The sequence below is a fragment of the Diplotaxodon limnothrissa genome, linkage group LG7, assembly GCF_057381915.1.
Source record: "Diplotaxodon limnothrissa isolate DT_005_m linkage group LG7, D_limnothrissa_male_GT1.1, whole genome shotgun sequence".
NCBI classification, from domain to species: Eukaryota; Metazoa; Chordata; class Actinopteri; order Cichliformes; family Cichlidae; genus Diplotaxodon; species Diplotaxodon limnothrissa.
In genome coordinates, this window is record NC_140602.1 from 15,616,577 (window position 1) to 15,637,292 (window position 20,716).

General features: G+C 40.0%; 1 protein-coding gene across 1 annotated transcript; it reads right to left on the reverse strand.

Annotated features, from left to right (window-relative positions):
• Nucleotides 1-2,567: 2,567 nt before the first annotated feature.
• Nucleotides 2,568-17,494, reverse strand: LOC146628040 (disintegrin and metalloproteinase domain-containing protein 10-like). The gene is made up of 16 exons (XM_085359324.1): nt 17,344-17,494; nt 15,182-15,332; nt 13,113-13,231; nt 12,792-12,950; nt 12,159-12,259; nt 10,876-11,016; nt 9,783-9,875; nt 9,516-9,699; nt 8,937-9,100; nt 8,645-8,828; nt 6,963-7,113; nt 6,679-6,862; nt 6,463-6,571; nt 6,121-6,341; nt 5,891-6,017; nt 2,568-3,132 (listed from the first exon to the last, which is right to left on the reverse strand). Exons 1-16 carry the CDS (start codon nt 17,408-17,410, stop codon nt 2,933-2,935), a joined length of 2,355 nt encoding a protein of 784 aa, XP_085215450.1. The 5' UTR covers nt 17,411-17,494; the 3' UTR covers nt 2,568-2,932.
• Nucleotides 17,495-20,716: the final 3,222 nt, after the last annotated feature.

Here is a 20,716-nt window from a genome sequence, read left to right on the forward strand (position 1 = left end):
ATGACACCAGTCTGTATTGCAAGCTTTCCATTTATTTCAAGCCCAATGCAAATGACGGTTCATGTGTTAAATCAGGGGGAGTGGCCCTTTAAACATCTGGCTGCACAGTCCTCAGAACAAACTGCCTCACACGGAGAGAAAGAGCCAGAGCACGCACACATTTACAGACAGCAAACAGGGGTCTATTTTATTTTGAATGAGTCTTTTAATTAATGCATTTCAAGTACTCCAAAAAATTACATCTCTTTGCACAATACAATTTGAATTTTTTTTGTTGTTGTTTTTTTTTTAGTAAAAATGTTCAAAGTGAACAAAAATTTCCGATACTGTATAAAACACAGTGAACATTAAAATCAGACAGTAGTATTACTTTTTAATCATGTGTTCTTTCGGCCTACGTCACCTACAACATTTTCAACTCAATTTGGACATTTTTCAGTGCACGTTTATTTAAAAACTTTACCAAGACTACGAAATTAAAAAGAAAGGAAATTTACAGGCATTATTCTTCTGCTCTTCTACCCAAACCATGCCACAGGATAACAAAGACAAAAATGAGAATGTAACATTGACTCCATCACACTGAATTGTTTTTAAGCATTGATGACGGTGGAGAAAAGTATCGTAAGCAAACTCCAGTTCAACTAGCACATATAAGAACAGAAAATAACTTAGAAGAGAGGAAAGTTTGTCACATATGAACATCTTTAAAACAACTTACTCTGGAATTAGGATACAAAAAAGAAATTAAACCGATGTATCAAAAATGTAATTCTCATTTTTCAAATGAAACGCAAATTTTATTCGATTATTTTCCCAAGTACTGTACAAGTTTACAGGTTCAGTTCTCCGGGCCCTGACAGGTGAGACATGGCTCAGGAGATCAGATTTAAAAAGAGCTCAATTTTTGTACAGAGAAAAGGAAAACAAACAAAAAAAAAAAAAAAACACCCCGTCGACCCGCTCGATTCATCTGCCGCGTGAACGGAAAACCGTGAGGTGTCATTATGTTTGTCGCGTCCCCTCCAGAGCACATGTGTGGCTGTAATGACCAGATAGATATTAGTTATGATTAGTACCGCATGCATTTAAAGTATAGCCATAATGCCACGATAAAAATGAAGTCAGAGCACAGAAAGTCCTCCCACAGCATTTAATGCAAAAAAAAAAAAAAAAAAATCTGCAACGCGTCGTTGCTGGAGCATCCCGTCGGGCGAAATGTCTGCCTGGTAAATGAAATGACAGGACTTTAACACACTATGTCATGATTACATGATCAAATCCTTCCAGTGAGTGTTGTGATTAACTTGGTTTTCCAAGATGCCCCTTTGGTGCAGCGAAGAGAGGAAGAAAACACCTGAGGTCGAATCGCACAGCCTTCATTTCATTCTCTTTAAAGTGGAAACCTCGCAGGTGCTTCCTGGATTTTAGGAAAACCTGTGCACTGCTCCGTAAAAGTTCTATGGCACGCTCATGTAAACTCTGAGGCCTGCACTCATGAGCTCTTAAGGGGAATTCAGTCCTTGAGATGAGAGATTGGACCAGAAGCTCGTTTCCCGTGGAAGCAGTGACCCCGCTGAGGGACGTGTTGGTGAATAAATGTGACAACACTGCTGCGTTACACCGCTCGCTCCGGGGGCCCAAAGTAAATCGTGTTGAGTGACATACAAACATTACAAACCTTGGTCAATTAATAGTCACATTTAATAAATGTGTCTGCATGCCCACATTAAAAACTTCTTAGTTTCGCTATCTGAAGAATAATAGAATGATTCCATCTTTTTTTTTTAAGTCATTTTTAAAATTTATTTCCACACTCATGTAAACTAACTCTGTAACATGATACACTCTCACTTCTACACTACGCCACAGCAGCCTTCACTCTTCACCTCGACTTCATATCTGAACAGGCAGGATCAACATCAGCTTCAGTTAGTGGTTATTCGTTCTTCATTATTATTAAAAACAAATAAAGAAATTTGGTGTACAACAGGGGCAAGACATGATGTTAGCGAGACAATTTAAAAAAAAAAAAAAAAATGGTGAAATAAAGGGACCTTGAACAGAGAAGGCCTAAAACGTGGGATATGGCGACCTTGTTGTTCAAAGAAAAGCAAATCAAAACCTAGCGAGTTCATGAAAGTGAGAGAGATCCACCTGATTGGACTGCTGAGAGAACTCGATGGCGTCAAATCCTCAACGGCAGCATCCAAGGAACTCACCACAACTGTCATTCTTTCATTTATGTGTTAAAAATCCTGAGAGCACTAACCGAAAAATTAAAGAAAACAAAAAAAAAATGAAGAATTACACATTTACAGTAGAAGAAATAGTTTGTTTTCACTTATGATACACTAAATATTTACAATCACATGCAGAAGACCGTCTGCACGAGAGACCGGAGCCTGTGTCTTTTGCCGTTTGACATGTGTGAAATCACAAAAGTGCCGCAAATCCCCACTGAGTGTCTCTCATTCCTGGCTAAGATGACAAAAACAAAAGAACGAAAAAAAAAAAAAAAAGAGTTCACCAGCAGCTACGAGCCTGTCACTCAAGAAGATGTTGCAGATGAAGAAAAAAGAAAAACAAAACAAACCACAGAATGAACTAAAGCTACAAATGATTCCTTAACTCCTTGGCACTCCTTAAAGAAAAAAAAAAGAAAAAACGATGGGGAAAAAAAATTTGCTAGATCGCACTGCAGTGGAAATGGCTGATGGTCAAGTCCCCTCCACAAAGAGCCAATCGAGTTGCTGAATAGCGTTTTCTCTTTTTCGCGTGTCTTGTTTTGTCTGTAGTTGGAGGATATGATGATGACTAACAACCATGTCAGGCGTTTCTTTGGATGGAGTGACGCTTTTGTTTCCCTCTGTAGGCACAAGGAGGAGCCAAGGCATTGGGGGGGGAGCAGGGGGGAGCTGGGTGCAGGGTCTCAGCGTCTCATCTGGCCCATCTGATAGTTCTCTCTGGGCTGACGGTGGTGCCTCTGGGGCTGTGCCTGGCGCTGAGGCTGCCTCTGTGCCTGCCGCTGGCCGCCGTGGCCCCCGTGTCCGCTGTGGCCGTGCGGGTGCTGGGACTGATGCTGCACCTGAGAGCTAGCATGCTGCTGCGCTCGTCGTCTTTTCAAAGTCCCTGTCAGAGGAAAGAGAGTTAACTTAGGCTCAAGAAAGACGAGTATCGTCCTAGATTTGTTTTGTTCAGCTGCAGCACTTGTTCCTAAGCTGGTGGTCTTGCAGTGTGATGAAGGATGACGTGTTTATCTCACATCTGTCATCTCTCATGTAGGGAAACTCAAAAAAAATCACAAAGTATCAGCAGCTGTTCTTTCACAGCGGACAAAGAGTGACCCCTGCAAGTGAACGGGCCTACCTTGCATCGCATTCATCTTACAGGGTGATGTCATTTATGACCCCGCGGTACTGAAGGAATTTATTAAATCAGACCCCAATGTGAGGTTTATGCCATGGCTGTACTAAATTAGCAGCATTAGTAATTACCTAATTAGTTTTCTCATGTTTCTGTAATGTTAAACTTGACCAATTTCTGACTTCTTAGAAAAGTCCAAGTTCAGATATAAAAACGTTCAGTGAATTCAGTCATTTTTATTTTGAAGGAGATTTCAGATTCAGATTAACTTTATTATTCCCCCAAAAAGGGTAATTTGTTCGCAGCTTACTCACACAACCACTTATCACCAACACTGTTGCATGTCAACGCAGCGATCGACAACAATGAGGTCCAAAAATAAAAATGTATAACAACGTCTTTTGCCTTCTTTATCACCTGATTTTCCCAGAGTGAGCACAAATCTGACCCCAGTGATTTTGGAGGTGTTAACATTATGACTGAGAGAGTTTCCATCCTTAACAGGCAAAATACTGAACCAGCAGATAAAAGAAGATGTTAAAAGACTTTCAATAAACAAACAATAAAAGTTACACAAAAATAAACCTGTTCTCGTACGGCGTCCTGCAGCTGTCGGCGTACGTAATAAAAAGAAGGGGTGACAGAGCACAGCCCCGAGATCAACGGGAGCTTGACACAATCCTACTGGATATTTGTCCATTAACGAGGACCTGTTGGACTCTTTCAGTGAGAAAGTTTAAAATCAGCATCAGGAGCTAATCTAAAAGTTTAAAAAGAGTCTCATTAAAAGCAGAGGAGAAATCAGCAAACACAAATCTTGCGTGAGGTGCTTATAGACTGTGTTTAACATAAAGTTTGACAGATTTTTTTTTGAATATTTGTGCTTTTTTGTATTTATGACAGGTGGTCCAATAAAAGTGTTAAACAATGTTTATTAGAGCCTGACTGAAAATACTATAGAAAGAGTACAAAAATGGCAAAAACCAACATAAACGTCCTATATATGTGTAAGATACAAGCAATCAAAGTGTTTGATGTTTGCATTTTTCCTCTGTAGGCTTCAACCCTGAACCCGCACCTGGTAATCAAAGGTTTGAAAACCCTTGTTCTTAACAATCAAGTAAAGACATTGTCCAAAGTTGGTCTTTCTCACATGTAGGACACAGCAGGAGATACGGAGGCAGAACACCCACACACACTCTCTCTGTTAGCTCATACCGACAGACTTATGATTTATTTTATTTACTGTCAGCGGTTAGCTTTGCTGTCCAAGACTTCAAGAAACCACCTGCCACTAATTGTAGCTGCAGCAGAAAGAAGCTAATTGTAAACAAGCTAGAGGGACCGATCTGTGGTCCTTTGATCTAGAAAAATAAACGGTTGCACGTAGGCTGGAAGATCAGCACTCAAGTGGAGCCGAGCAAAACCCCATTCTGACTGCAGACGTCAACAACTTTAGGAAAGTTGGGCTGCTAATGTTATCAACGTGTAGCGTGTGTGTACAACATGCCAAAAAACAGCAACTTGCAAAAATACTCTTAACAAAGAAAATGTCATTAAACTGCTCTTAAATACATGCAAACATTTTGTACTGATGTTACATCACCTTACCCATTACACTCTGCTTAATTTGAATATGCCTTTTAGAATATTCAACTACACTTTCTTCTTCTCTCACATTTAAACAAGTAGATCAGTTGCCATGACCACCCTTAGGCGCAACAGCACAGGATGCAGTGAGAAAACCAAAGTCATGTAGAGAAACTCTAAGAGTAAGTAATCATAACACTGCTCTCATTCACAGGTATGGCTGCAAGGTTAACAAGGCACACAGTACAGTGGATTTAATGTGATGCTTTTTAGCCTGTGTGAACATTCAAAGCTCAATCTGAGTTTAATCTGGATCAAGTTTAGGAGCTCAGATCAAATCTGTAAGTGTTCTCAGGAAACTGTTCTCACAGCACTGCCCATATAAATTGTTAATAAGCCCGTAAATGATAACATGAACTGCATGATTAATTTTACTTTGCCTGATAATAAATAGGTTTTTAAAAATATATCTGTATTTTTATTCATTTGTGTCCCTGTAGTGTAGTGGTTTACACACTCTTTTAGCAAGCAAAAGCTCCCCAGTTTGATCGCGGGAGGAGACACAGCGAGGGCATCCGACGTAAAAATCTGCCAAATCAAACATGCGGAGCTACCCGCTGTGACAACCCGTTGTGAAAAAGGCAGGAGCTAAAAGTAGCTTTCATATTTACTGTAATCAGAGTGTCCTCGTAAAAGAGAGCTTTCTCTCGGTGGTTTGACCTGCCTGAATAAAAATGATATTTAACCCTCTCCCCCACCCCCAAAAAACACTGAATGTCACATTCAAATTTAAAGGAGGTTTGAAAGCAAACTGCAGACATGTGACTTAAAACATCTGGGTGGTCAGGTAAGTTATCTAAAAATATTTCATGAAAATGCGTAACAGCTAAACGCTCTTATTAGACGAGGTCTCTTTTTAGTCTTCTGGACTCACCTGGAAGTGGTTTGGGTGGTGGAAGTTTGGGGTTGCTGCTGGGAGTATGCACACTACAGATCTTAATGAAACCAGCCATAAGCAAGATGAGGGCGATACCCATCAAGAGCACTGCCCACCAGTAAGCCTGGGATGAAAATGAAGCTCAAATCAAGCTCAATCAAATACAGAATAGAAAAAGACCCCCCACATACTAACTAATCATTCACAATCAAGATGTCGACACGTACCACAATCCACTCGGCGATGTTCTCATACAGCTCAGGGTTAAAGATGGCCTTCTTTAGTCTGGCAAGTGGCCCATCTGCGTCCACCAGTCGGCACTTCATGAACACATCGCAGTAGCCCTTAAAGTCATTGCAAGGCGAGCCAGCTGGCAACGTGGTGACTTTTTTATTGAAGAAACGAGCCAGGCGCTCTGATCCTGTGCTGCTGCATGTGCTGGGATTTGCTGTGCAGAGAGACAAATCCAGTTTAAAAAAAAAAAGAAAAAAAAAAGACAAAACTCACCCGTATATTTATAAAAGAAAGAGCCTGCTTGTAAAAGGTGTGAGAAAGGGTAAATGACTCACTTTTCTCCATGCAGCACACGTGGCAAAGCTCGGTCTCATCCTTGCCATCTTGGCTGGCACAGGTACACGCCTCGAGCCCGTACTTCTCACAGATGGAGCCGGAGCAGCCCTGCGGAGGAGGAGCACGAGGACAGGCGAGATCAGACACTTGCTAGTATGAGTACAGTGTTGCTATGACAACCAGTTCTTCAAGGTGTGATTTCTTCAGCCACTCACCCCGTTGAGGCAGACTTGAGTCTCTCCGTGGCAGGCGGTGAAGTTGGCCTTGGGCTCCGACGTGGGGCACTGGGCGCTGTCGCCCTTACATACGCCATGGTGAGCGCACTCCGACTCCTCTCGGCACTTGTCACCGCGAGCCTTGTAAATGCATTCGCTTGTACAACAAGGACCCTGGCTGGGACTTTTTGGGGAAGAGAAAAGCGCCGAGTTAAGACTCAAAACATGAGAACACCCTCTTTAAGAGATATTAAAATAACTGAAAAATAAAAATCGCCCTCTACCTGCAGACTGTATGGTCCTTTAATGTGCACTTCTTGTTGTCAGGCTGGTTGGCATCATGGCAGCACTTGTCCTTGCACTGATCGCTGTAGCCACAATCGCACTGCTCACCAGGCTCCACCATACCATTACCACAGATGGGCTGGCCAGACTCTGTTTTGAGAAAAAGAAAAAAAAGTGTTGAGCCCTTTGCGGAGCAAGCTCAAAGTTTAAATTAGACATTTATTAAATAATATCAGGGTTTTTATGAATTACAGACTTTTTGATGCTCTGTAGAAGAAAACCGCCTTCTCCTAGTCAGGTGTGACAATGAAAAATTGTCCCCCAGTTTTTTTCTACATTTACACATTGAGATTTTTGATTGTTTTAAGGTTTTTACACCAGACGAATAATAATCGTACGAACATTTTGTGCTTTAAAAATATTTTTGGACTCGCCCATTCCTAATGCACCCTTACACAGGATTGTGCAACTTGCTGGACAAATTTGCTGGATTTATTTTTCCGGATCAGACCTCTGCATTTGGCAACAAGTGTAATTGCAGCACAAAATGTGCACCGCTACTGAGTATACAATGATAATATAATAGTAAAATAATACTATTTTATCTTAGACACACAACTAGATGCTGCTCCGGGTCAATCGATCAGATGTGGTCCCAACTCTGCCAACAAGAGTTCAAACTGCCCGACTGACGGTATGTAGGAAAATGGTTGTGATGCAGCTTCAACTCGTGGGTCAAACCATGAAATTCTTCCTGCTGCTGTCTTCTCCTGAGAACTGGATGAACTCAGATTCTTCCTTTTCACATTTACAAACATCAGGACCAACTCGTCATTGCTTGATCATCACTTGATGTCGACTCCATGTTTTGACTCCCATAGTGTGTTTTTTGAGGAGACATTTTTTTGTGTGCAAAATTTTAACAAAATAAAAGTTTGCTTCTTAAAAATTTTAAATTTCATGGGGGTTTTTTTTCTGCAAAGTGCTTTTTGTGTAAAGGCCTGAACCATTACAAAAATGCACAAAAATTTCCTTCACTGTGTACACAAATCATGCTGACGGTAGTGGACCCTCATCCCCCAAAGGCTCATTCTGAGCGTGCATGCACACCAAACCCTTGAATGCTGCTCTGGAGAGAATGAGTTGCTGGGGCAAAAAAAGAAAAAGAAAAATAGAAAAGGACCCTTCAAAGAGCCAAAAGCATAAAACCCAAAAAAACGTCGGTTTGTGGGTGGGTGTATTAAGGCAGTGTCTGAAAAGCTAAAGCATTTTTCAGTCATATCAGTGCAGCCAAGATGCACATCACTTTGAACAGCTTGTGCAAAACAAGAAGATTTTTTAGACACGCCAATCACATGGGGAATTAATCGAGTGACTTCTGAAGCATCGGTTTGCTGTTCTACTGACTCAAAAGTGTGAAACTGGCAAGAAAAAAAAAAGACAAAGAAAAAAGATGACAAGGTTTACTTCCACAGTCTGCCAAATACTGTACAAAAATACCATGGACTAATGCCAAGCTGGCTTTTCTAAGCTGATACTAGCCAATAACTTCTCAGGATGCCTGAATTCTTTCACTAATTAAGAGTTTGCGGTAAAAATATTCCACACCATCAGAAGAACCCTAACCCGGATCACGAGTTAAGATCGAGGCCCTAGATCCAACAGAAACAGTAAAACGTACCGACGAAGCAGTTGTTCCTCTTTTTTTCCAGCACCTGGCTGATGTTGCGAATGCTGCAGAGGGAGAACTTGTTGTTGTTAAGCTTGTCTCCAGATGTAGCCCTTGCATACATGATATAATTGCCCTTCTCCTTCTTGTCTTGGCTTTTGGATTCCCCTGGTGTGCACTCAGATCCAGAGTCATGCTGGCAGCGAGGAAGAAAAAGAAAATCAAAGATTAAAAGCAAAAAAAAAGGGACAAAGAGTACAGGCATCATAAATTCCTTCTCACCGTGCATAAATGCGGCACTCACCGGGGAGCCAAAGTTGTGGCCTACTTCGTGTGCAAAAGTGATATGGGAGACTTTCGGAGGTACGTGGGAGGCGTAGTTCTGTACAGTGATTATACCAGTGTTGAGAGACTTCTTTTTTCCGTCTGAGTACAGCTTGCTTTTTTCACAGATGCCTCCAGAGCTCCCTGAGAAGGAAAGGCACAATTTGCAACAAACTAAATACGGAAAGATTTCGCTCAATGAAGAGAGTGAATGTGATTAATTTAACACCAGCTATTCAAATAAGTGACAGGAGGCCTTATTTAAAAACATACTTCATCATCATGTTTACAGTACATGCTGAAGACAAATTTTGTTTGTCATTTAACTGCAGTGCTTTCAATTAAAAACTCAAATCAACCCCAGCGTAGAGTTAAAACAGACTGCAACAAATATCTGCCGACAGTTTTAAAGAAAAATATGTTCCTGCTTGATGAGCTTCAGTCTACATTTGCAAGGACAAATTCCTGCTAAGGAATGTGAAAAAAATGATGTTTTTGTACCTTTCTGTAAAAACAAGACACAGACTGCTTGCTTATCACAAGAATAAGATTTGCATACCTGAGGGCGCTCCCACCCAGGCCAAACCCAGCACCCCATCGTCAAAATCTCTGTCAGTGAAAACATAAGCCAAGCAGTAGTCGTCGTGGTTCTGCTCCGAGTTCAGCTCCAAAAACTTCTCCACACCAATGTTGGCAAAGCGGAATGGGTTGGACTTGTCCCTCTCATCATTGGTGGTGTTGATCTGCGAAGACAGGAGACAACTGGTTCACAGGAAAGACTGAACAGACCTAAAATGCAAAAGCGGCCGATCTGCAAAAGACTCACCCGGATCCGTTTCACCATGAAACTGATGTTACGAATGCCCATGAAGTCTGTGCCTTGATAAATGGCATCAATGGCCTTCACATGACTGGAGATCTGAAGGAAGTACGAGGTATTCATACTTTTAATAGCTGACATTTCACTCAAGTACGCCGTATGTGATGGTACAAGTACTAACAAGAGCTGCTTGTACGTAGCTCTATTGCTAACAACAACAGCTAACAGAATACATTATTCAACTGGCTATATGTGGTTTTCGCATTAAAAAAAAAATAAAAAATCAGTGTTTATGCCAGGCGTGGCACTGACCTAGGACATTACCCATGCGGTGGCTTGTCAAATGGCACTGTACGACAACACTGACATTAAACTGACGTCACATCTGCCGTCGCAAGTAGCCATTCCTGCAACTCTTTATTTTTGTAACCTGACGCATTGTTCCACTGCCACCGGGTTGAAGAGGCAAGTTTACGATCGTGTAGGTTTATACCACCGTTTTAATGACATATCAATACAGAATCTCTGACAGTCACAGATCGATGAGAGGGAGATGGTACAAGAATAAACTTTCTGATAATAAACAAACCTAAAAGAACAGCACTATATCAGCACTGATGTGGAGGTATTGTCTGACACCTGCGACACCTATCGTTCAGGAGAATACCGCGCACATAAAAGGATCATGTAATCAAGGTTATACTGGGGGCTTTAAGCTGGTGGAAAAACTGAAGTGGCAACGTGTAAACTATAAAGGGAGTAGACCGAATAATAAGCTACTGCTGGCAATAATATCTTCCTATTGCTGCTAGCCTCCTGTATACTAAGTTAGCTTAGCATACAGATTAGGAAAAATGGAAAACAGCCTCACTCTCATTAGTTGAGCGCAGTAGTTAATGGGTAGTGCTTGAGTGGTGCTAATGTCTTAGTATAACTCTCCCCAGAAAATGATAATAGATTTGCCAAAATATGACAATTCCTACACCGTAACGCAACTCCATAGAAATTGTACTTTGTGGACAATTTCTCTTATCAATATATTCCTAGGCTTTAGAAAGTATTAAGAGTAGTATATACCAAGTCACTTCCTGTGCGTTACCTGCGCTATGACAGCTTCTCTACTCTTGTAATACTTGAAGAAGAGGTGGTCGGTCTGAATAAAAAGCTGACATGTGTTTTTCTCAGCCTGGGCCATCCTCTTCTTCCTCAGCAGCTGGGTGTCCAGATCAGTGTGGACTTCCTGGTGTGAGTGAGACGGAAGAGGCAGAGCAGGAAACACACAGTTAAATAAAACATATTTAAAAGATTTTTCCAACAAAAACGGTAAAAAGAGTAAATAAATAATGTCCGGTATTTTTAGGCTGTGGTTCTTCAGCTGCAGTATGTTCATGAAGCTCTATTCTGCAGAGGAATATGTGCTTTCTATGTCACATACAGGGTGGAGGGAAAAGGCTGACCACTGCCACTGATGGACACCTATCTCAGTTTTAAGGTGTTCAGTACTTTTCGGTCACAGAGTTTTGCAGTGACATGTCACACCAAGTGAGTCAGAAGTAACCGATAAATCAAACTAATGCTTTTTGTTAATGTGGTTTAAATTGAACACAGACATATTTTATTACTGCCTACTATCTCTGATTGGATTGGAGCTAAGAGGCACAGCTTGAGATAAAGTGTTACATTTTATTGTCAGGTACCAAATTGAACATTATGTCGTCCTGTTTGAGTCCATCACTTGAATGTGATAATAATACACGTGAGGCTTAGATGCTGCTTTCCATATTTCTGAATCCAAAAGGATGTCTAAATCTGAAGTTTAGTGTCGCAAACGCGACGCTAAACTTGATCTGTGAAGATATGATGAAATGTCTAACTGTGCCCATCTTGCAGTGATAAAGAATCTTTCCCCAAAATTTCCTGGATTGAGATCTGAACTGACTCCAAGAATGATTCATTTCTGCAATGTGGGCCAAGCCTGAAATCTGGAAAATCTTTCATGCAGTTAAATCTTTAACTTTTTGAGTAATCCTGCTCCCACTCCTCTACAACGGTAACAAATGAACGGGTGAACTTTTATACAGATGATCGTCTGGCCAAACTAAACCGTGTCGTAATACAATTTATGGAAATCTGTGAAATAACAATCATATGCAAAACTATATAAAAAAAAATTACATATTAATAATAAAGTGACAAATCTTAACTGTGACTATACTGGTTTAACACTTACATGGTTATAACTTACAACATAGAACCAGGCACAGAGACTTTAAAAAGACATCTCTAGGTATCTTTGACCCTGACTAAGTAGTACCATAAAATATCCTCAAAGATCTTCACTAAACCCTGTCAGGGTTTATTGTAGTGTGTGGTGAAGTTAACCTTAGGGGGCTGCTCCACGGCAGAGGTTTGGTATTTCTTCATCTTTTCAAACACAGAGCTATCGGCACAGCCTCCCTCTGGGCCATACTTGTGCGGGTAGTCTGTATGAGAGAGACAGACACAACACTGTTAGGATTATGGGAGACAATGTTAGCTACTTAACCCCGTGAGTCACTATTTCAGGCGCTATTCACGATCAGCTAATGGAAGTACTTACACGTCACTTGAGCCTAGCTTTGCTGTGTGAGTTACTTTCCTGTCGCTCTCATTAGTGATTCCTCTCACAATTATGTTTAATTTGCCCCTCAGCCACACGCTATGTGTACACAGATGATGTGAAATTATGATTTGCAAGTGTAGTGAAGTGTACTTGGTGCTCACTATTAGTATCAACATTGCAAAGCCTGCTGAAATGAGCCAGTACCCAAGAGCAAGATTGTGTTACTCAGCTAATGAACACCCCAGGTGTCTGCGCTCCCCAGGGGGGCCTATCACACCAGTCTGCCTCCATCAGCTCGGCAGCACTAACCTCGCACTTTCCAGTCACACACGCACATATCTAAACACACACTCGATGATCACGGGATAATAGCCTGTCAAAGTATTTGCGTGGCTAAAGGTGCAGGGACTCACGTATGTCATCTTCATGGTAGATGACAGAGTGGAAGGGCACGTCTTTGTCCTCAAGGTATCTCTCCGCAGGCTCCACGTAGTAAGTGCCATGGTAGCTCTGAATAAAACCCTCAAATTTACCATCCACAATGGAGCCATGAGTCAATGTGCCTTTCTCGCCTGGGAGTCCAAATCGTACAATTATAAGCATCAGAAGATTGACACAGAAGAGGGTGCATTTGCATTTGAGAAAAACAAAGCCAACAGTTATTTTAAAAATCCCCTAGAGCAGCAGTACTGTAGTGACACATTTAAACAACTGTGAAAAATTTATAGTCTTACCAAAGATTTCTCCAGTGTAGATGTGAGAGGTATCATATGGAATCTCTTCACCTGAAACATCTACCTTCAAATCTGGGGAAAACAAGGTGGTATCTCTCTTCATTCGTAAATTAAAGTGCCTGAAATCAAAGAGATAAAAAAGAAGGCCTTCAGATTCAGGAGAGGAGCTGCAGTTGGCCTTAAGTAGTGGAAGTGAGCAACATTTACCCAGCCTTCTCTAAAAATGAACCTGCAAATTAAAAGGGGGGGTGGGGTCGAAGCAAGAGCGTTCACAGAGAAAAACAAAATTAAAAAACCCACCAAATACGCCGTTTTCTGCTGCAGATGCAAAACTGTAGCATTTAAATTTGTAAGAGACCAAACAGAAAATTTGAAATTAGGGCATCTAGCAACAGTGCTGTGTTTTTTTGTAGTTCAAACATATGGAGAGGGAAAAAAACATGTTACAGTAAACCTCGGATTTCATGGAACACCTACACAGTGCTCTTATTGTACGCTCGCATTGTGTGAAAGTTGCTGTTCTCTAGGTCCGTGAACAGACGAAACACAAAGCCTTTGTAAAATTTAGATCTGAAGCCTAATATAATAGCAAACAATACATCCTGCAATGTGCACAATGCCTAGTGAATCATTAGGCATTTGTAGGAATCTCAGGGGAAAACTCTGCGGTACATTAACATGTTTATTGGCTGTTTCAGATACATAGAGAACTCTGCAAAGGTTTTAGGCTCTCTGGATGTTATCCACTGCTCAATCCTATTAAGGAGGCATGTGAGAGGTCCAAAATCTTTATTCTGTAGGATGGCAATGGGCCCAAAAAACCCCAACAAGAGTCAAAGTCCGCTCTTTGGCGACAAGAACAAGGAGTCTTGCAACAGATGGTAAAGCTCCCACACTGTGATCACAACATCAACGTGGACTCAGTCTGGGATTCCATGAGAAAATAACACAGAGAGCCATAATTTACAGAAAAATAGGGCAATTCTCAAAGTTGTGTGAAGGAAACTACTGCCCCAGCACTTTGAACTAAAAACCTAAGAACTGGTGGCGTTTTAGAGGCAAACCTTATACTGCATATGAATCTAAAAGCATCCTCACTGTACTATTAGTGGCTGTTAGTGTAAAGCACAAGACATTTTGTTCAAATGTCAAAAAGGAAAGCCAGGTGGTGTGCTGCAAATTAAACAGAAGAATCAGGAGTTCTCTCTCTAGCTTTGTCGTAAATTCAAAAGGAAAAGAATATGATGCGGGGTTTTTTTTTTTTTTAAAAGGAAGAGACATCTTCCTTCGGAGTTCGCCTTGCTCTTATGATACGCTTCCCTATTAAGCTGCATCTGAGTTTAGAAACAGCAGGCCCTGTTACAGGAAGGGCAACAAACTGCCTTTGCCAAGATCCCAGCCAGATGGTCGTGACTTTGTCATGGATGCTTTTTCACAACACCACCTCCTCGAAATATTAGATAAAGAACCATGACAAGGACGATTAGTATCAACCCATATACGATATTTGGAGGGGTTTCCACTCAGGCAGCATGAAACACCACATACATCACAGAGCTAACGAACACAGACAAATACATGCACAGTTTCACTTTAACTGCAGGGAATAAGAACACCTGGACAACAGCAATTATTTTGAGCTCAGGTTTGTGTCTTTAAATAGCCCATTTCTATCCCACCAACACAGTTAGTTTAAGCAATTAAACAAACATTAGAGTAGTTGCCGGTTAATTCAACCAATCAAGGAATACTGAAGCTCCAGGGGAGAGCAGAAAACCCACACAGAAAATAATTGTGATCATTAAAAATCCATCCTGAACACTGACCTAACATGATGCACCAGCGTATGTTTTTGATTTTGTAAAACAACTTTCAATAAAATTGCAAATCCCCCAACACAGAAGACCTCCAACTTTAATCATAAACAGCACAAGTACACGGGACGGTGTTTGCAAATGAATAAACAGACAAATGAATAAAGATACATGAAGAGAAAGGGGAAAAAAAGAAAAACAGATGCAGACAGACTTTACCTTTGGATAATATCTAGGAAAAGAAAGTGCACGAACCTTCCATGGGCATGAAAATCTAAATGCAGGTACTTGTCTTCATGAGAGAGTGCCCTCTTGGCCCTCTGATGCTTGCTGTGCACAAGCTCTGTGTCATAGGACAGGCCTTCATAGTGGCGGATGTACTTGTTCAGGGGATTTCTATAGTGTCCTGTGTGAAAAGAACGAAGGAACATCTGTTAAAGAAAGGTATGCGTGCATGTTTGTTTCCCCCCCCCCCCTCAAATATATACATACAGCAGCAATTGAAAAAAGAAAAAACACGTTCCCTACTCATTAGAAACTGGGATGCGATTCTAGTTGGTAACACAAACTATTCCTAACAGAAAGACTCAAAAGAATATGTACAAAAGCTACATTTGTAAACAACTGACGCACTGCTCATGTTAGGGTGGTTTAGATGCCCGTAAGGCGGATAATCTGGACAATATTTGACAGGCAGGATTACAATACAGGAAACAGACAGCAAATCAGTATGTTCTGGGTTTTAACTAAAATCTATTTAAGCCAAATGAATGGCAGCCTTAGACTAACTCTCAACGACAGCCCACAGTGTCACCGCTTAATTATTTCGTCACCAGAAGGCTGGGTAGTGGGCTTGAAAGAAAGCAATTCTTAACCGTCTCCACACATTTTGCCCACTGTTTCACACTGAAACAAAAATGGGTTTTTCTAGATTGATTTTGTTTATGGCATCTATTCCCCCAATGAATGTTGGCATGTTTTCCACATACATATACACCACTTTCCTCAGTGTAAGGTCAGATCGCTGCTCCATATAAAAAAAAAGAGAGAGAAGCTTTTTTAGTAAACAGAGTCCATGTAATTAGGCTTCTCTGGCAGGTAATTATGCCTGACTAGTGAGCCATAAATTACAGGATTCTGTGCAACATTATAACAAAGATGGATAAGTAGACCAGGCTTCAGCTACTTCCCTTTTCATGTGCGGTATGAAATATTTAGGTGGTAACATTAAATTTTTCATTGAGGTGACTATGAGAAGTGAAGGCCATGACTATATCTCTGAAATAAATTAATTTCTAAAGACTTACAAAACATAAAGAAAATGTGAGGAGCCAAGATTGATACACTTCAAAAACACTAATCAAAGAGAAACATTAAATATAGGAAAATATGAGACAAGTTGGACTTAATTTATCTTAAAAGTTGGGAAAACTGCTGTGTTACAGTAGCCAAAAACAACATAGGTCAAAAAATAATAATAATGAATCAGAATCAGAAAGTAAAAATTAGAAAAAAGAAATCAAGCGGAAATCCAGGTATGTGAATGAATAGCTTGAGTACATTGTAATAAATAAAAAGAAGTATTGTGGTGTTAGGCATGAAGGATTTCCTGTAGTTTAGACTAGATTAGATTAATAAAAGAAGCATTGCAAGCAAAAACCACTGTGTAATTGTATATGTATCTGTGTATATGACTCCTATATTTAGCTGAGAACATTAGGATTTAAAAGCACAGCATCGGCATATAGCAGATAGTGGTAGGATAGCAGAAGTGCATTACACGTCAATACTGCATTTTACACAGAGCAATTTGGCACCCACACGCACATAGACACACACAAAAACTATTTTTTATTAAAATACTGACTGCAGGTTGATTTGACTTAAAACACCACTGACAGGGAGCAAAACTGCAGACAAAATTATGCCAGCAAAATGCGAAAACTTGTGTCTTTTACACTGAACACAGGTTATTTTCGGGGCTAAACTGTTGTTGTTGTTTTTTTAATAATGACAGAACAATTAGCGGCTAAAGTGGCAGCTAGCTCAGAGCTAACGCTGCTTTAACAGTCGGCATCTCCATCTTCTCATAACAATGGCTGTCGGCGCCGCTCGCACGGTAACAACAAAACCCTCACCCAAAAGCTGGCGATAAAAAACGGTGACAACACACGGACGTAACTCCCCAATGTCCGTTTATTTCAATCGACTGCGCGAATCCGAGTCCGCTTTTAAGCTATGTGTGATTTGTCGCCTTGAAGTAATACGGCAAAAAGGGTGCAGTCCTCTTCATAACAAGCAGGCCCTGCTGATCCCTTCTGTAGCTAGCAGGCTATCGGGATTTCTGCTCCTCTCCGCTCGCTGCTTCATGGATTCAACACAACTCGATTTGCTCCGACAGAAACCGCCTCACTCACCTTGGGTGTAGTTTAGCAAGTACACGAAGAGGAAAACTTTAAGGAGAAGGGTATGTGACAAATCCATTGTTAGAGCATTGATGCCGTTTTCACTTTATTGTCCTACTTAGATAGGCGCAGACGCCCTGTGTGTTTATTGCAGCTTCCTCACATCGCCTCCTCTCCCTCTCTCCAGCGCCGTGACGTCAGACGCAGGATAGCCTGGCATCCCTTCCCCCAGAAGCGTCCATGATCCACCAGGCCTGCATACATTACAACACTCAGTGTGCCTCGGATCTAGTGTCATACGTATCCCTCTCTGTCTGCATGTGTGTAATATATAAATATATGCACACATCAATAAACATGAAAATTCTACAGTTTTTCTCAGCATAACTACTTAACTGCTCAATTATTTCAGCTACAGGGCTTTTAGTACATTTGCAGATGATTTTACATTAATATTACATAAACATTCACTGTTGAAGCCACTTTATGCAAAACTGTGAAACACCCCCAAGTATCAACCTCCCACTGTGAATGATACTGCTACTTGAGTTTTTTTTTTTTTTTTAAATGTCCACCAAGCAGGTTGTGATTGGCTGGTCTGCCAGAGAGCGATATTGGATACTTTGTGTCAAAGCAGTGAGGTATGCCTCTGATTTATGACAGAAGAAGTAATTAAAGGTAATGGCAATCACAATGTTTCTGAATATTATAAATTATGATATATTTAATAACTCGTTAATAATGAATAATCACATTGTTTAACACATTTTCACACACAAAACAGTTTTTGTCATAAAGTAAATGTTTTGGCTTAAAATGATAACAGCGCACCATTATGAATTATTATTCCATCATTTTAATTTCTTTCTCAAACATCCTATTCATCATCCTATTCCATCGCCATATTTTCATGATCATATTTTTTTGGTCAGAATATTATTGATTATTATCGAGTTATGAAATATCATAAAAAGTATTACTGGTTTGACACTTGGTACCTAATATCATCTCTATTGCTTCTTAGGATAGCTCAAAAAGTTGATTCTGTTCATCTGGGCATAGAAACGTTTCGTCACTCATCCAAGTGACTTCTTCTGTCTCGGCTGAGTGGTGTTTCCTTAGTCTTATAAACATCACCTTTGCACAATGACTGAAACTAGCACCAATGATGAACAATGGGCTGTGAGGTCAGTTTCTTGATCATTAAATTGGCAGATGTACAGATGAACAGAAACAACTTTAGGGTTTTCTTACCTGGATGATTGAGCATGTATCAAAACTTTTTTTGTTTGTTTTGTTTTGTTTGTAACTACCTGTTTTTTGGCACTTAATATTTTTATTTCCTTTACTATTTTATGCTGTACAGTGCTTTACGACTGTGAAAAGAGCTTAATAGATAAACTTAATTTATTAATTTACTTACAAATTTCAAAGAGCTGAAACATGAACATTAGATAACAAATTCACTGTTTATGCTACAAAATAGTGAAAACACTTTTTTGGCCTCTAGTTTTGATCATTAAGTGCTTACTTTTACTTCCACCGAGGAGGTTGTGGTTGGTTTGTCTGGGTGTTAGCAGCATTACTCAAAACCTGTTTGGACAGGTTGGAATAATTTCTTTTACAATTATCAAATTGAAATAAAAAAACATTAAAATTAACATTTATCCATCTATTATTCTTTTTTATTTTGTGGTTGTAGGTTTGGCATACTTTATAAATTCTCATAAACTGCCAAAAACGTATGTTGCTTCATTCACAACACTCAGTTTAAACAGTGTGTCCTAAGCCTGTTTAACCTTAGAAAAGATTCACTTTATTACCTCTGTATTTTGGTTCAGCTTATTTGTTTGTTATGGATGAATTTACTCGATTTCTTAAAAATCAGAAGTGGGAGTTGGCCCAAATTTGACTTAATCCAGATCTGGATAAAGGGATTTCTGATACATTCTTCATCACTAACACATGACCCTACGCTGTGTCACTGCATCATTCCATGTTTGGCACTGATCACCACCTGCACTCATGTATATATCTTTCAACGTAGCACTCTTAATTCTTATTCTCATGTATATATCTCATGTATATCTCATGCACATATCTTTCCACGTAGCACTTTTAATTCTTATCCCTACTTTTATTTTTTTCCATGTCTATTTAAGTGCTATTTATGACACTATGTTTGCACTGAAGCACCGCAGCAATTTCCTAATGTTGTAAACCTGCTCAACATTTGGCAATAAACCCCATTCTGATTCTGATTCTGATCACTGAATGATGGGAAAAGTTGGAAATTTTGTCTTATCTTCACAACTTTATATCAAACTGAAATATTAAAAAACTCATGATCATCTTTATGTTCTCAATAAAATATCACTGATCCAGATTCAGATTATTCTGGATTCACGGACTCTTCTCATACCTGATGTAGAGTCATCTGTCAGTGGTGGTGTTTTTTTCTCAGTGTTCTTGTTCTGAGATGAGTCTTACAGTAAAGTGACTGAGTCACATCATACCAGTAATACGATTTTGTCAGCTTAGCATCAGGGAACCAATTCAGACTGAACACTTACTAAGTTAATAGAGAAAGCAAACCACAGATTGACTGATAATTTAAAAAAGAAATAATGGGCCTTTGGGAGGATGACTGTACACGGCATTAAGCATGACCACTTTTCTTGGCAGGGTACGGAGCCACTGTGGAGGGGTAGTTTATCAACTATGATACACTTTTATTGTTAATAACTGATTTACGGCAATGTCAAAGTTTGAAATGAACATGCTGAGGCAGAGTCTTAGCTTATTAACAGAAAATCTGTTTCAAGATTTTTTTCTTTCTTTATTATTATTTTTTTATACAGCATTTAAAAAGGAAGCAGATTTTTTTGGGCTGACTAAAAATTTCCTTCAGTTCTGCCCTAAAATACTCTGATTAAAAGTAGCCCTATGACTTCTTCTTTTGCACCCAGCTGATATCTTTGATTACCCAATGCTTACTGGCAAAAAGCTTATTTATAGGCATATTATCACAGTGTTTAATTGCATAACAAACTCATAGAGCTGTCATGTAATTTACAAGCAGCCAAGAAAATGTGAGTCTTGGTTGCATGGCAACACACAATCCTGTGATTACAGGATGTCCCAAAAAGGAAACACCATTATATTAGTGTAGTGGCTGGATCTATTTACTGTCATGCATCAGTTGCAATTTTTGATCCTGGAAGCTGTTAACGATGATCCTCATCACATAGTGCACGACTTCCTGTTGAAGACCAGATGATAATGCCATACAAAACAAAGCACATTAACCTCCTCCTACATAGAAAGGTGAAATTTTATAGATTTTGAAATCAAGATTTACACCATTCTCTATAGGTTGATCAAA